Source organism: Protobothrops mucrosquamatus, unplaced genomic scaffold, assembly GCF_001527695.2.
Source record: "Protobothrops mucrosquamatus isolate PMUCROS unplaced genomic scaffold, P.Mucros_1.0 scaffold1956, whole genome shotgun sequence".
NCBI lineage: Eukaryota > Metazoa > Chordata > Lepidosauria > Squamata > Viperidae > Protobothrops > Protobothrops mucrosquamatus.
In genome coordinates, this window is record NW_015388075.1 from 1075 (window position 1) to 17103 (window position 16029).

Consider the following 16029-nt stretch of genomic DNA (forward strand, 5'->3'; position numbering starts at 1 on the left):
TTATTTCTGCCGTTCTACAATTTAAACCTCTTACTTCTTTTATTTATTTGCATCTGGCCTTTATTATTTTTACAAATAGTGCAAGGCAGCGAACATATCCCCACTACCTCCTCCTATTTTCCCCATAACGACAACCCTGTTAGGTGGGGTGGGCTGAGAGAGAGAAACTGGACCAAAGTCACCCAGCCGGCTTTCATGGCTAAGTTGGGACTTGAATTTCCATCCAAAATTTGGTCTCAAAAATATTTGGTTGCTGATAAGAACGGCAGTCCCGAACAGAGGTACCAGGTTACTTCTGCTTTAGAGCCAACTGTTCAGATCAAAGCACTGAGGCCATCCTAAATTGCATGCTTTTATCTTCCCTTGAACAGGAAAAGTTTTCATCCCCAAACAGAAACCAGTACAATCGTACACAGAAGAAAAAGTGACGCTTGATCCAGAACTGGAGGAGGCGCTGACCAGCGCCAGTGACACAGAATTGTGTGATCTTGCAGGTCTGTCAGATTTGTGAATGTCTTTCAGTGGGAGGGGGCTTTTGTTCAGAGTGGAGGAGTGAGTTGCTTAATTGTTTTGCTTATCGAGGATACAAATGCCGGTGTACAAATATTCTTGATGGGATCTGTCCATTTTGCTGCTTGTTGTTGTTGTTAGTTGCGAAGTCGTGTCCGACCCATCGCGACCCCATGGACAACATTTTTCCAGGCCTTCCTGTCCTCTACCATCTTCTGGAGTCCATTTAAGCTCACGCCTCCTGCTTCAGTGACTCCATCCAGCCACCTCATTCTCTGTCGTCCCCTTCTTCTCTTGCCCTCAATCTTTCCCAGCATTGGGCTCTTCTCCAGTAAGTCCTTCCTTCTCATTAGACGGCCAAAGTACTTGAGTTTCAACTTCAGGATCTGGCCTTCTAAAGAGCAGTCGGGTTGATCTCCTCCAGGACTGACCGGTTGGATCGCCTTGCAGTCCAGGGGACTCGCAGGAGTCTTCTCCAGCACCAGAGTTCAAAGGCCTCCATTCTTTGGCGCTCAGCCTTTCTTATGGTCCAACTTTCACAGCCATACATTGCAACTGGGAAAACCATGGCCTTGACTATACGTACTTTTGTTGGCAGGGTGATGTCTCTGCTTTTTAGTAGGCTGTCTAGATTTGCCATAGCTTTCCTCCCCAGGAGCAAGCGTCTTTTAATTTCTTGGCTGCAGTCACCCTCTTCTCTTTCCCTCTTCCTTTCTCACCACTAGCAGAAGTAATCATGGGAAACGGGAAGTTTTATTGCCCCTTTGTGCCTCAGTTTAAAGTGAAAGGATAAAGTGCAATAAAGATTTATACTTTCCCCACCCTCTTTTCTTTAATTCCAGCCATCCTAGGAATGCACAACTTGATAAGCAGCTCTCAGTTTCACGATATTGTGGGAAGCAGCAACGGTGTTGGCAACGAGAGCTTCACAAGTGAGTGTCCACTTTGAAAGTCTGAAGATGAAGCGTGCAGCTTTTTGTAGAGCCGGGGCAATGAGCTCTCAACACATAGGTGGGGCCAGCCTAAGCAGATGCACAAAACCAGTGTCTGATTAAATTAAATTTGAAGGAAAACTCCGTTAATTAAATATGTTTCATAGGGCTACCTCCGTAAACGTAACTAAATTCCCTTTACTGCCTATTTAAAAATTGGATGTCAGTGTTTGGAGAAGTCCTGTTGATTTAACTATTGACAGTCTGTCCCAGGATGCGATTTAGAAATTGGTTACCCTGAAAGAAATGTATTATCTTTTAAAATAATTCATTAACTTGCTCTTCGCTTTCTGAGTTGGTACGGTAATAATGCAGCGATGCGTGAGCATGGACAATATGGGTCATATACTACTTTAAAAAGTCCCATCCTGCATTAGTTGTAGGAAGATTTGATTTAGCAGGGACTTTACTTGTAACGAAAATATATAATGAGTGCTTGTAATGCATGTTTTTTTTTTACCTCTTAATTCAGATGTAGTTAAAGGTGAAAAGATAGTCCCACTTTTTGATGAACCGCCAAATCCCACCAATGTGGAAGACTGTTTGCAGAGGATTAAAAATAACGATCCTCGCCTTGTTGAAATAAACCTGAACAATATCAAGGTAAGAATTGAGTAGAACGAGTAAAATAGCCGCTCCCAATCTTTTCTATAGCCCGCACCTCTATAAGGCTTCTGGTATATTCTCGCACCCCTTACAAAATATATGCAGATGTGAATATATGCATATACACCAGGGGTCTTCAAACTCGGCCCTTTTATGACTCATGGACTTATGGCTGAGGAATTCTGGGAGTTGAAGTCCATGAGTCATAAAAGGGTTGAGTTTGAAGACCCCTGATATACACTATAATTTTGAAACTAAACCCAAGTTTCCACGCCCCCTGGAATATTGTCTCGCACCCCCAGGGGGTGCGAGTACCCCCGATTGGGAACCCCTGGAGTAAAATAATTCCTTTTAGGGCAGAGCATCACGATGATAGAATTCACAGAATTGCAATTTATGAGGGTGATAATGGGGCTTCTGATATATTCTCGCACCCCTTACAAAATATATGCAGATGTGAATATATGCATATACGCCAGGGGTCTTCAAACCCGGCCCTTTTATGACTCATGGACTTCAACTCCCAGAATTCCTCAGCCAGGCACGCTGGCTGAGGAATTCTGGGAGTTGAAGTCCATGAGTCATAAAAGGGCCCAGTTTGAAGACCCCTGACATACACTATAATTTTGAAACTAAACCCAAGTTTTCACACCCCCTGGAATATTGTCTCGCACCCCCAGGGGGTGCGAGTACCCCCGGTTGGGAACCCCTGGAGTAAAATAATTCCTTTTAGGGCAGAGCATCACAATGATAGAATTCACAGAATTGCAATTTATGAAGGGTGATAATGGGGCCATAGTTGCTAGCCTGGCCCTCTGCGGTCATGTGTTGGAAGAGAATATCGGGAGCTGTAGATACACAGATTCTTTGCACACATTTGGAAAAGAAAGAAGCACCTTTTAGTGTAATGAGAGTTTCAGTCAATATTCACAAGCTTGCCTTTTTGCTTGACTTCCAGAACATTCCCATTCCAACTCTAAAAGAATTTGCCAAAGCCCTGGAAACGAACACCTACGTGAAGAGCTTCAGCCTTGCAGCCACTCGGAGCAATGACCCCGTTGCCGTTGTAAGCAAAGAGGCAAATTTGGCACTCACAACTGTGTCTTTATATGAGACCATTGGAGATGGGAGAGAAAGGTCCAGCCCACTCAACAGTTGCTTATGTCTATTTAAACCAGGGGTCTTCAAACTTGGCTACTTTAAAACTTGTGGACTTCAACTCCCAGAATTCCTCAGCCAGCCCTGAGGGCTGGCTGAGGAATTCTGGGAGTTGAAGTCCACAAGTTTTAAAGTGGCCAAGTTTGAAGACTCTTGATATAAACACTTAACACTGTTGTGGGTGTTTGATTCCTTGTGGAGTCAACTGTAACTGATGATTCAGATCCGATGCAGGAGGAGACCCCAGCATGTGGTCCAAGGTACTGTAATGAGCCAGTTCTGTGATTGGTCCTTAAGAAGAAGAGGGTGGCCAAATCTGCTTAAGCTTTCTCCCATTGGTCAGATCCCTCAAGTTGAGGAGTTGTCACGAGTGTGAAAGTCTGACTTTTGTGTGGCTTGGACAAAGCCATCTGGTTAATTTCAGGCTAATATTTAAACTTAAGAGGCAAGTTAGTAATGTATCACCAAGCCCGATGGTCACCATGATGTAAAAAAGATGTTGAGACTCTAGAAAGAGTACAGAGAAGAGCAACAAAGATGATTAGGGGACTGGAGGTTAAAACATAAAAGGAAAGGTTGATGGAATTGGGTATGTCTAGTTTAATGAAGAGAAGGACCAGGGGGGACAGGATAGCAGTGTTCCAATATCTCATGGGCTGCCCCAAAGAAGAGGGAGTCAAGCTATTCTCCAAAGCGCCTGAGGGCAGGACAAGAAGCAACGAATGGAAATTAACCGAGGAGAGAAGCAACCTAGAACTAAGGAGAAACTTCCTGACACTGAGAACAATTAACCAATGGAACAATCTGCCTCCAGAAGTGGTGAATGCTCCAACACTGGAAGTTTTTAAGAAGAAACTGGGCAGCCATTTGTCCGAAATGGTATAGGGTTACCTGCCTGAGCAGGGGGTTGGACTTGATGACCTCCAAGGTCCCTTCCAACTTTATTATTATTATTATTATTATTATTATTATTATTATTATTATTATTATTATTATTGTTGTTGTTGTTGTTGTTGTTGTTTTGTTCTTGTTTTTTGTTGTTGTTGTTGTTGTTGTTGTTATTATTATTATTATTATTATTATTATTATTATTATCCAATTCTGTAAAGCAGGGCCATTCAGGAAAACAAGGCAATGTTTGAAGTTCCAAAAGGCAACTGGATTGTCTTGTTGTTGTTGTTTTTTCCTTTCCTTGAAAACATTTTGCTTCTCATCCAAGAAGCTTCTTCAGTTTGGTTCTTTTTCAGCATAACTAAAGAAGCTTCTTGGATGAGAAGCAAAATGTTTTCAAGGAAAGGAAAAAACAACAACAACAAGAAGACAATCCAGTTGCCTTTTGGGAAAAGCGCCTTTGGGACCACCATGACCTGGATGATTGAGAATCTCCATTGATGTAATGTTTGAAGGCACCAGGAAGAGAGAAATCAAGACAGCCCCAGATATCGCAGTTTTAGCTTTGAGAGATGCCAGCTACGGGCCACTTCTTTCTCTCATTTGCTATGCAGTATGTAAAGAAGCACGGGTGTCTTCTGTTGTGAATCCACGTCCAGTGTGGACTTCATTGCTGCTTTTTTTTGTCTCTCGAGGCTTTTGCAGACATGCTGCGAGTGAACCAGACACTGAACAGCCTCAATGTTGAGTCCAACTTCATCACCGGCGCAGGCATTCTGGCCTTAGTAGAGGCAGTGAAAGAGAATGAAACTTTGTCAGAGATCAAAATTGATAACCAGGTAACACCAATACATCCTTCTTATCTAGGGAGGGGTCTAAAAGGTGGACCAGCCAAGCCTTGCTTGAAAACTGAAGCCGGAAGACGGCTATTTTTTTGAGAGCTGCTTTCCTGCCCTGATGCAGGAGAATTGCTTAGGAAACACAAGCAAGGTGCTGTTCACAGCCTACTAAAAAAAGGGGAAGTCTCTTTCCTTCAAGGCTTCGTTGTTGTTGAGATGGGAAGGAGATAGGAAGTGGACTTTGTCTCCAATCCAAAACGTTCTGGAAGTTTGGGCAAAGCGTTTTGGGTCAGCTGTGGTTTGGCAGACGTAGGAATTGTGCCAAGTTTCAAACGAAGAAGCCCAAAGAATCCTGGGGTGATTTAATGGGGTGTAGAGGGTGAAGTAGATGCCTGTTGCCCCTCTCCTCTTCTTCTCTCTTATGGCTGGCGTGTTTCCTCCTTACTACAAGAGTCGTAGGCCTTCCAGCCCAGGAGATTCCCACTGATCGGCCATCTTGTCTGACTGCCTTCCTAAGTCAATCTTTGTGTAGCCCTCTTTGATGTGTTCAGAGGACACAATATTGCTTCTCTGATGTTACAATGTCCATCCAAGCCACTAGCCCAGGGGTGGGCAACCTTGGCTCTTTTATGACTCGTGGACTTCAACTCCCAGAATTCCTGAGCCAGCATGGCTCAGCTTGGAAACCTCTCCCTTTCTCCTCAGCATGGCTGGGCTCAGGAATTCTGGGAGTTGAAGTCCACAAGTCATAAAAGAGCCAAGGTTGCCTACCCCTGCACTAGCCCCTCTCTTTTCCAACTTTTTCAGAAACATGTTAAGGACAAGGCTGCTTTAGTGAGTCAGCGGTGGTTCCCCCAACTGACACTGCAAAAAGATACAGCCGCTTTAATGAGATGCTGCCTGCCCTTGCAGTTCTGAATGCTCCAAAGCTCTTTTCTGAGTGTTTTTCCACCTAATATGAACCAGACTGGTTGGGCCCACACAATCCTCCAAGCCCAAATCAGACAAACTATACTACGACTCGGCCTGGGGTGCAGGCCTTTGAGCTTAATATATCATGGTTTCTAACCTTAAAAGATGGCTCATTTTGCCCTTGGAGGTGAGAACTCCTTGCCATGGAAGCCGTGCAGTTTGCTTTAGCCAAGGAAGAAGGATTTCCCAATCCTGACATTGCTTCTGCTGATGCATCCCGTCAGCTTCAAACAACTCTCTTGTAACAAACCAGCATTTGTTGACTTCCACCTTGGATGATTTCTGACAGAGGCAGCAGCTCGGGACTCCGGTAGAAATGGAGATAGCCAAGATGCTTGAGGAAAACGCCAAGATCCTTAAGTTTGGGTATCACTTCATGCAGCAAGGACCCCGCACCAGAGCAGCAGCCGCGATCACAAAGAACAACGATTTAGGTAAGATAAGCTGTGCCGCAAAAAGAAAAAGGGTGAGAGTCCCAAAGGTGTTTTTTTCACAAGGCCATTGGACTTTCTTGTTTTTTCTTTGAAAAAGTTTCACTTCCCATCCAGGAAGCTTCTTCAGCTCTGACTGGATGGTGGGTTATGGAAGGATTTATATCAGTCAGAGTTGAAGAAGCTTCTTGGACGAGAAGCAAAACCTCTTCAAGGAAAAACGAAAAAGTTAAGTTGCCTCCTGAAAAAGCACCTTTGGGTCAACCATGACCTGGAGGACTGAGAATCTCCATTGATCAGGGGTAGGCCACCTTGGCCTTTTTTACGACTTGTGGACTTCAACTCCCAGAGTTCCTGAGCCAGCATGGCTCAGCTTGGAAACCTCTCCCTTTTCCCTCAGCATGGCTGGCTCAGGAATTCTGGGAGTTGAAGTCCACGAGCCATAAAAGAGCCAAGGTTGCCTACCCCACCATAGACAATGAGGCTGATACTGAACTTCTCAAGTGAGTCAGCAATAATAAACCATACACAAAAATAAATAAATAAATCAGTTTCCCTAATGGCTTTCTTCATTCTTCATTGATTTTTCTTAAATACAATCAAGCGATCAAGGTTTCCCACTCAAAACGAGGTGGAGACTTGGTTTAGTTACTAATAATCCCAATATGAATTTGTCCCAAAGGCGCTTTTCCAAAAGCCAACTGGACTTTCTTGGTCGTTTCCTTGAAAATATTTCAGATCTGAAGAAGCTTCTTGGACGAGAAGCGAAATGTTTTCAAGGAAAAAAAAACCAAGAAAGTCCAGTTGGCTTTTGGAAAAAGCGCCTTTGGGACATCCCTGACTGGATGATTGAGAACCTCCATGAATAATATGAATTAGCAAATGCAGAGTCTTTTCACTCTTTTAAGCAATCGTTCAGCTAAGCATGGCATCTCTTTCAGTGCATTCTGGAAAACTCAAGATAGACCTATAGCAGTGGTGGCGAACCTATGGCACGGGTGCCAGAGGCGGCACTCAGAGCCCTCTCTGTGGGCACGGGCACCGTCGCCCCAGACCTAGGCCTTCAGCTGGGTTTTATAAAACCTTTTCGCTTTAGGCCTCCACCGCTGTGTGCAAAAAAAAAAGGTTCAATCAATCAATTTCAACTTCTCGCGGGGAAAAAAATCTTGCAAAGTTGGAATTGATTGATTGAACTTTTTAGTCCCACCCAGTCTGCCATTACCACCACAGCCACGCCCACCCAATGGGCCTCACTCACCCAATGGGCCATGCCCACCCAATGGGCCACACCCACCCGGCACCTGACGATGCATAAGTGGGTTTTGGGTTGCAGTTTGGGCACTCGGTCTCTAAAAGATTCACCATCACTGACCGATAGATTCATTCCAAAAGTAATCCCTTTAGTGTCCTAGTTCAGGTGACATGAAAAATCATGCTTGGTGAGAGCATTGAATTACAGCTCACAGCTGTGGCCAGAGCAGTGGCACCCTACAGGCCTGCAGCTTTTCATGCCCATCTCGTTCGAATGAGCTGAAAGACGGACACCTGAGTGAGGACACTGAACTTATTCCACCATTTAACACAGGGGTCGTCAACCTTGGCTCTTTTATGACTCGTGGACTTCAACTCCCAGAATTCCTGAGCCAGCTGTGCTGGCTCAGGAATTCTGGGAGTTGAAGTCCACGAGTCATAAAAGAGCCAAGGTTGACTACCCCTGATTTAACACAACCGTTCTGAACTGGAAAGCAAAATAATCTATTTTGTTTGTTTGTTTGGGATTTAATTATCAGCTTCTGAGACCCGTTCTGCTCTGCTCCTCTCCTCTCTGCATCTCCCAAATTCCAGGACTGTGGAATCTCTCTAGTACTTTGCTCTTTCCTCCCCCCCTTTCTTCTTCCATCTTTAGCCTGGCGCCTGGGAGTAAACACCTCTGCCGATCTCCTTGCATCTCTTCAGCCCTGAAGCTTCTGAAGGGGTTGTTTCAAATGTCCACTTGGTATTAAGCGCTAAGGGACAAAAGTCTCTTGAAAAGGTTGCCTAATTGTGTCTCTGCACGCTTCCCTCTCACAAGCCTTGCATGCGTTTTTCCTTCTGCTTTTTTCTGTCGTTTGTTCCTGCACAACTCTCCTGTTCAGGAGCGGTTTCAGCTGCTCCTGGCGTCGTGGTTTTGGCATGGCAGGGCTGTGGAGCATGGGTGGCAGAGTGTACAGATGCAGGAGCTTTCCTGGGGCTTAACGGTAGAGTGCTGTTCTCCCAAATCACTGCAAAGGTGACCCCTGAATTGGTACATTTAATGATGGCGAAGAGGGGAAAATAGGAATTCATGTTGAGCTTTTGTTGATCTTAAATATTAACAGCATTTTTGTTTAAACATTAACGGTGTTTTTGTTTAAAGCTGAACTAAAACTAACTTGGTTTTCTTTGTCCCGGCTCCATCCATTTCCTTGTCCTTCTGGGGTATAGCCCCCCCCCAAAATATCCCATTGGTTTTGATTACAAGCAGTCCTCGACATTATGAGTCCATTTGGGGACAGGATTTCCATTGCTAAGCAAAAGGGGATGGTTAAAAGTGAGTCACACCCATTTTTATGACCTTGAATCCCTGTGGTTGTTAAGTGAATCACACGGTCGTTAAGCAAACCCAACTTCCCTCTTGGATCACAAGAGCCCAGGACCCCGTGGCCAATACCTACTGGTTGCCAAGCTCCCACATTTCAATTATGCGACTTTGGGAACGCTTCAGCCGTCGTAAGCGCGAGGACCGGTGGTAGGCTGCTTTTTCAGTGTAACTTCAAACCTTCACTAAATGAATGGTTATAAGTTTGAGGACTACCTGTGATCCCTCCCTTCCGATGAACGGAACATGATGAGTTCCCACCAAAGTTAACTCTCACTTTTCTCTTTTTTGTCCCTCTGCTCCGTCCCCTCCTCCTTTGGACAGTTCGCAAGCGAAGAGTGGAAGGTGACCAGCCATGAACCCTCCAGGCCGTCAGAAGCGCAAAAGAGGAGAGATTCTGGACCTCCGTGAAGGGCGCCCCACTTCCCCTGGGATTCGGCAACCCCAAGATTTTTTTTCTTACTTGCATAGAAGGGAAAAGACTGGAATCAGCATTCCTCTTTTTGTTCATATGGATGAGCGTGTAAATATATATATAAATATATATATATATATATATCTTTCTCTCTATATATATATTTGATAAAGTTATATTACCAGTGCTGGTGTCCAATACACGATGTGAAAACCTGCCAGCCCCGTCTGTCCCGAGGCTGATTCCTTTTTGTTTCAGGAGTTGGGACCCAAGGATAGACTAATGCCAACTCTAACACGGGTGGCACGGAAGCTGCAGAGTCAACAGCTACTGTTTAAGGGGGCAGACGGTGTCAATTCCCTGAGAGAAACTAATCCGATAGGAAATACGGAATTCTAAGATAAGCCCGGAGGCCTCAAACCCGTGTTTCTGTGTGTGTCGTGGAGGGAAATTTTTCCGAAAAACAAAAGGGAAATGGTGATTTCAACTACCAGTGATGCACGTCGGTAATATTTCTATTGTTCCCCCCATTCTGGCCCACTCGAAATGCTTTCCTGAAGACAGCAATTATTATTATTTTTTTGCTGTAAGAAGATTTAAGGGTGCTTCGGTTGCTGCTTATTTTTCCTCTTCGTGGTGAGCTCAGTTGGCAAAATTGGTGCTGGGTGCCTTAAATCTTCCCCACCTGGGCAGCTTATTTCTCTGTGAATTTGCAGAACAGGGTATGTCCTCATTTTGCTCTGTCATGTCCAGACTGTATGTATTTGGATGCTCTGTCATGTCCAGACTGTATGTATTTATAGAAATTTTTTTTTCCTATTTCATCAGCTTTGCGTTGGGTTCTGCTACTTTGGTATTTAAATAATGTGCATGAGAGAGGCAGAGAGAGAAAGAGAGAGAAAATATATTTGTGTATATAAATTGCAGCATATCAAACCCTGGCTGCTAAGCTGTAACACAACGTGCCGGTCCATCAGTGCTTCATAAGCCCTGTTTCTGTGGGTTGAAAATATCTTGTGACTCAGATTTCCTACAAATTTCACACGTTCCAGCCAGCCACAATCTGAGACGCTATTGCAGCTCCCCCTGATGTGTGCCTACGGCTAGGCTGCTGGGTCAGAGAAAGGTATCCGTTCTGAATCTCCCAACATGTCCTGTCACCCCTAGCTGAGCATTAATCCCAGGCTTTGTTGGGAATTCAGATTTTAATTTCCCCAAATGCTTTGGTCATGTTGGTGGAATCTTAGGACATTCTCCATGATAAAGCACATTGATGGCTGTTGGAAAGGATCTAACATGGCAAAGCTCTCTTGGAGCCATCCCATAATAGGCATTATCTCAACTGAGTATGCAAGAAGAATCCTTCATTTTAAAATAATGATATGACACACCCTGGACTCATTTGCAGCAAAAGGCGAGTTCGGGATTTTAAAAATTTAAGGTTTACTCGAGAACAAGCATAATAGGAAGTGCTGTTCTGTTACTCTTGCTTGCTAACCAGCAAATGCTTACCGTTATGTCCAAATCAAGTTTATGGTTTGGTGGGAAAGCTATAAATTAGGAATCCCAATGCGTTTCTCGTTCCTATTTTCGCTTGTCAAAAAAAAGAAAGAAAAAAGAACCCTGTATATTTCTTGAACTTACTAAGCTGAGGTTGTCCACAATTCCAACTTGTTCTTTGGGGACCCCTGGTTCAACTTCAAATGATAAAAAATGTTTTTAAATGATAAAAATGTTTGAAAATGATAAACGTGTCTTTTTTAAAAATCCTTGCAACAGTTGGAAATAAAGAGATGCTTTCACAAACTTGGTTATCACTGTAAAATGTTGTCTTGCACTACAACTATCGCTAAAAAAAACCCCTGCTGCTGGCCTTGGGAAAAGGAGGAGGAAGGCAATGAAATAGCAGCAGTAACATAAAACAGGGGCAGTTGTACCCATTTTGTATATAAAATAGGATTCACAGAGGAAGCACCAGCTTTATTTAATGTCAGATCTCTGTTTCCAAAAACATTTTGAAGGACAGCTACATATATTTTGCTTTTTTATATATATAATTGGGTATGTCCATTACTGGATGCAACTTTTTTTTTTTAAAGAAACTATTGCAATCTTGAACTTGTGTTCAAGTCTCCTTCATGGCATTATGTGTGCTTGAGCAGTTTTACTTTTTGAATTTCTGGTGCTTTGCTGACATAGCCAAATATGAGAGATAGTTTTACTTAGGGCTTTTTTTCTCATAGAACGCCCAGAACGGAGTTCCGGCACCTTTTTTGGATGAAACCTTGTAGAGTAGGCAAGGCGGGTTGTATGACGTGTGTGAGTTCTGGAACCTTTTTTTTTTTTTTTTAGAAAAACACTGGTTTTATTGTACGATAGTATATGTCCTTGATATTAGTGTGCAATTTCTGAAATCGGAGAACATTTCATTTCCTTGCCCTTCAATGTGGCTTGGTTTCTACCTGATATAGAGTTAACATGTCATACTTGGATCCAGGGATCAGCCTATTTGTGTTTGACTTCCACATGCCTAATATGATTTCAGTCATGCTCCTGAATCTTTCAGACAGCAAAATGGACATCGTCAATGGATTCGTAGTGCATCAGTATACTTAGGACGGTGCTGGGTTTGGGAGCCTGCCCTATCTTTATTTCCTGGTAAAATATAGGGGGAAAACCCACTTAGGGTTAGTGTTAGGTCCCCATGAACTGGGAGAGCAAAATGGACATTGCCAATGGATTCCTAACGCATTGGTATGTTTAGGAAGGTGTTGAGTTTTGGAGTCCACCCTATCTATGTTTCCTGGTAAAATACATGGGAAAATCTCATTGGGGGACAAACCCACTTAGGGTCAGGTTAGGTCTCCATGAACCGGGAGAGCAAAATGGACATCGCTAGGGTTGCCAGGTCTGCTTCCAAAAAATAGTGGACAAGCGGGGGGGGGGGGTGTTAAGTAGTAAAAAAAGTAGACTGTACAGCTTTAGATTACGTACCATTTCATCATAAAGCTTTTGAATAAAAAAAATGCCCACTATTTTGTGAAAAAAAATAGTGAACATAATGTGAAAAAAGCGGACTGTCCACTCAAATAGTGGACACCTGGCAACCACATCGCCAATGGATTCATAAAGGACTGGAGAAATGGGAGGGATTGGATTTCCCATGCGAATGAGCAATGGACAACGTACAAAGAGATTTCATGAAGTTTAGTGTATTGAATTTGTGCCTGTTATCCAATTAACAGCAGAGCTAAAACTCCTTTTCTTTCAATTGAGTCCCTGTCAAATTCAAGCTAGCGTGGAGGAAAAAAAAATTTTTTTTTTACGGATGCTTTATTATTTTATATTTCAACACTACTTGGGTGAGTCTACAAATTTATCTCTATGGAAAGCGACTTCCTATTGGCCGCTTATCCCAAACGAGGAACGTTTTGCCATAGATACATTAAAGTCAAGAGGTGCATCCCTAAAATAGTGGCAGGCTGGCAAAGCCACTGGCCGCCTTTTTTTAACCCCTCTCATGGAAACACGAATTCCCACGTCCATCTTTCAGAGCAAGACTAAAGAATTGCGGGACGCCCTGCAGGAATTACAGCGAGGGAGAATAAATCGCTGCGAGTAAGCCCGCCTCTTCCGCTCACGGAAGAGTTCGGTCGCGGCCCGGTGACGTCACCAAGCAGCGCCACTTCCGGGATCGCCCAGCGCCGACTCCGCGGTTCTGTCCTGGGAATTGGGCTTTCCTCAGCATGGCGGACATGGAGGAGCTCTTCGGGAGCGACGCCGACACGGAACCGGAGCAAAAAGGTGTGGGGGGGGGAGTGGGGCGAGGGAGCAGGTCGCGCATGCGCGGGAGCCCTCCCCAATTTGGAAATGCCGCTCGGGAATTGTTCGGGGTTCTCTTGACGTGCACCGGGGCTTGCTTGCTTGCTAATAATAATGATAATGATAATAAAGTTGGAAGGGACCTTGGAGGTCATCTAGTCCAACCCCCTGCTCAGGCAGGAAACCCTATCCCATTTCAGACAAATGGCTGTCCATTCTCTTCATAATAATAACAACAACAACAACAATAATAATAATAAAGTTGAAAGGGACCTTGGAGGTCATCTAGTCCAACCCCCTGCTCAGGCAGGAAACCCTACACCATTTCAGACAAATGGCTGTCCAGTCTCTTCATAATAATAACAACAATAATAATAATAATAAAGTTGGAAGGGACCTTGGAGGTCATCTAGTCCAACCCCCTGCTCAGGCAGGAAACCCTATCCCATTTCAGACAAATGGCTGTCCAGTCTCTTCATAATAATAACAACAACAATAATAATAATAATAATAATAAAGTTGGAAGGGACCTTGGAGGTCATCTAGTCCAACCCCCTGCTCAGGCAGGAAACCCTATCCCATTTCAGACAAATGGCTATCCAGTCTCTTCTTTAAAACTTCCAGTTGTTGGAGCAGTCACAGCTTCTGCTTCTTTCCTTCCTTCCTTCCTCTGAGCATGTGCAGAGGGCCTTACTAACCCACCTTTCAGGGTTCTTGTTAGCAGGCAACAGTATTAGGCATGTGCACCTTCTTGAGTTATATTATTAAAAAAAAGGCAGAATAAAAATAATAAAATTTGGTTCAGCGTCGGAAAGTTTTATTGGGAAAATACTGCAATTGTGGAAACCAGTCTTTCTGGGGCTGGGAGATTTAATTTGATATACGTGTAGTAGGCACGTGGAAGTACATTTCTGGCAGGTTTCCCTCACATTTGTGGCTTTTTCCAATTGTCTATTTCCTCCTTTGCCTGTTCAGATATCTGGTACCCCGTCTCCTCTTTGATCTTGGTTCCGTTTCTTTATACAGGGGGTCCTCGACTTACAACCGCCACTGGGCCCAAAATTTCTGTTGCTAAGCGAAACACTCGCTAAATGAGTTTTGCCCCATTTTACCACTTTTCTGGCCGCAGTTGTAAAGTGAATCACTGCAGTTGGTAAATGAGTAATACGGTTGTTAACTGAAACTGGTTGTCCATCGACTTTGCTTGTCAGAAGGTTGCAAAAGCAGATCACATGACCCCGGGAACATTGCATTCGTCGTAAATATGAGTCAGTTGCCAAGCATGTGCCCACGGGGCACATTTTGACCATGTGCCCATGGGGATGCTGCAATGGTCACAAGTGTGAAAAACGGTCATAAGTCACTTTCTTTTCAGTGCCATTGTAGCTTTGGACGGTCACTAAATGAAGTGTTGTAAGTCGAGGACTACCTGTACTGTGCTGAAACACACCCTGGCATCATTTAATATTTTCTCTATTAATATTTTCCCCCCTTCTGAGAATAGAGTATGCCAGTGGTGGCAAACCTATGGCACGCGTGCCAGAGGCGGCACTCAGAGCCCTCTCTGTTGGCATGGCCGCCACCGTCGCCCGGAGCAGGAGCCCCACCCAGCACAAAGGAGGCGAAGCGGCCGACTAGCAAACTCGAGTAGAGGTGGTAGAGCAGAGGTCACCAACCATTGTCGATTGGTGGACTGGAAGAAAAGGAAGGGGAAGCATTTTGCATACATGCATGCATGCACGGGGCCGCGAGCAAGCACCTTCTGCAAATGGGGCGGGGCTAGTGTCTGTGTGATACTAGCTCTTCCCCGTTCTTACGTGGTGCAACGCCTTGTATCTGCACCCCGCGATGCAGCGGCCACCGTTTTTGTGCCTTGCAGCACAGTGGCCCATTTTTGTAACCCCGGTTTTTGCGTGCCAGAAGCGGCACTCAGAGGCGCCTCCCTGCCCCCACCAAGGGCACCACAATGCTGATGAGGCCCTGGCACTTTGCGATAAATAAATGGGTTTTGGGTTGCGGTTTGGGCACTCGGTCTCCAAAAGGTTCGCCATCACTGGAGTATGCTTTCCTTCAGGTAGAAGGAAGGCTGTCATTGCAAAGTGGTGTTGTTATGTTTGCTTTGGAAGAAATCTGATCCTTGTTCTCTGATTAATACTGTGGTTTTCTCTGTCTTTTGGCTAGACTCTGATTCTGGATCTGACTCGGATTCGGACCGGGAGAACACCGGCTCAGTTAGCAACATTTCCGGCAGCGAGAGCGACAGAGAGGACGATGCGTTAAAGCCCAGCAACAAAGAGTTGTTCGGGGAAGACAGTGAGGACGAGGGTGTTTCTCACCACAGCGCCAGCGACAACCAGTCTGAACGATCCTACAATCCTTCTGAAGGCTCGGCGCACTCCGAACACGAGGACAACGAGGACCAGTCGGACATTGAGCAGCACAGCGGCTCAGAACCTGCGCACGACGAGGAAGACGAGGAGGACCGCAGATCGGATGATGGCAGCCATCGCTCCGAGGCTGAAGGGTCCGAGAAAGTCCATTCGGAGGACGAGAAATGGGACAGAGAGGATAAAAGTGATCAGTCCGACGAGGACGAGAAGCTCCAGAATTCAGACGACGAGGAGCAGATTCAGCATTCCGACGACGAAGAGAAAAACTCGGACGATGAGGAGAGGGCGCAGATCTCTGACAGCAAGGAGAGGCTGGACCAGTCCGATGATGACGAGGAGAGACCCCAGGTTTCTGACGAGGAGAAGCTTCAGAACTCGGAGGATGA

The 16029-nt window shown here is 44.8% G+C and overlaps 2 protein-coding genes across 2 annotated transcripts in view; both read left to right on the forward strand.

The window, feature by feature from the left end:
- Positions 1–376: 376 nt before the first annotated feature.
- On the forward strand, positions 377–9474 carry LOC107294472 (tropomodulin-3-like). Its single transcript, XM_015823705.2, has 7 exons — positions 377–494; positions 1353–1442; positions 1975–2105; positions 3067–3174; positions 4853–4996; positions 6258–6402; positions 9341–9474. The coding sequence occupies exons 2-7, from the start codon at positions 1364–1366 to the stop codon at positions 9373–9375; spliced, it is 642 nt and encodes a 213-aa protein (XP_015679191.2). The 5' UTR covers positions 377–494; positions 1353–1363; the 3' UTR covers positions 9376–9474.
- A 3648-nt stretch (positions 9475–13122) lies between these two features.
- LEO1 (LEO1 homolog, Paf1/RNA polymerase II complex component) overlaps positions 13123–16029 on the forward strand; it is a gene marked incomplete in the record, with an annotated part of 20352 nt that continues 17445 nt past the window's right edge. Inside the window, 2 exon segments of the mRNA XM_015823709.2 lie at positions 13123–13235; positions 15435–15991. Coding sequence (XP_015679195.1) covers positions 13178–13235; positions 15435–15991 — 615 coding nt within the window.

Bases quoted from the DNA above. Each gene is read 5' to 3' on its own strand.
- LOC107294472 (XM_015823705.2), top strand. From the start codon at position 1,364: ATGCACAACTTGATAAGCAGCTCTCAGTTTCACGATATTGTGGGAAGC. The intron at 2,106-3,066 runs GTAAGAATTGAG...CTTGACTTCCAG, and splicing joins TAAACCTGAACAATATCAAG to AACATTCCCATTCCAACTCT. The intron at 6,403-9,340 runs GTAAGATAAGCT...TCCTTTGGACAG, and splicing joins CACAAAGAACAACGATTTAG to TTCGCAAGCGAAGAGTGGAA.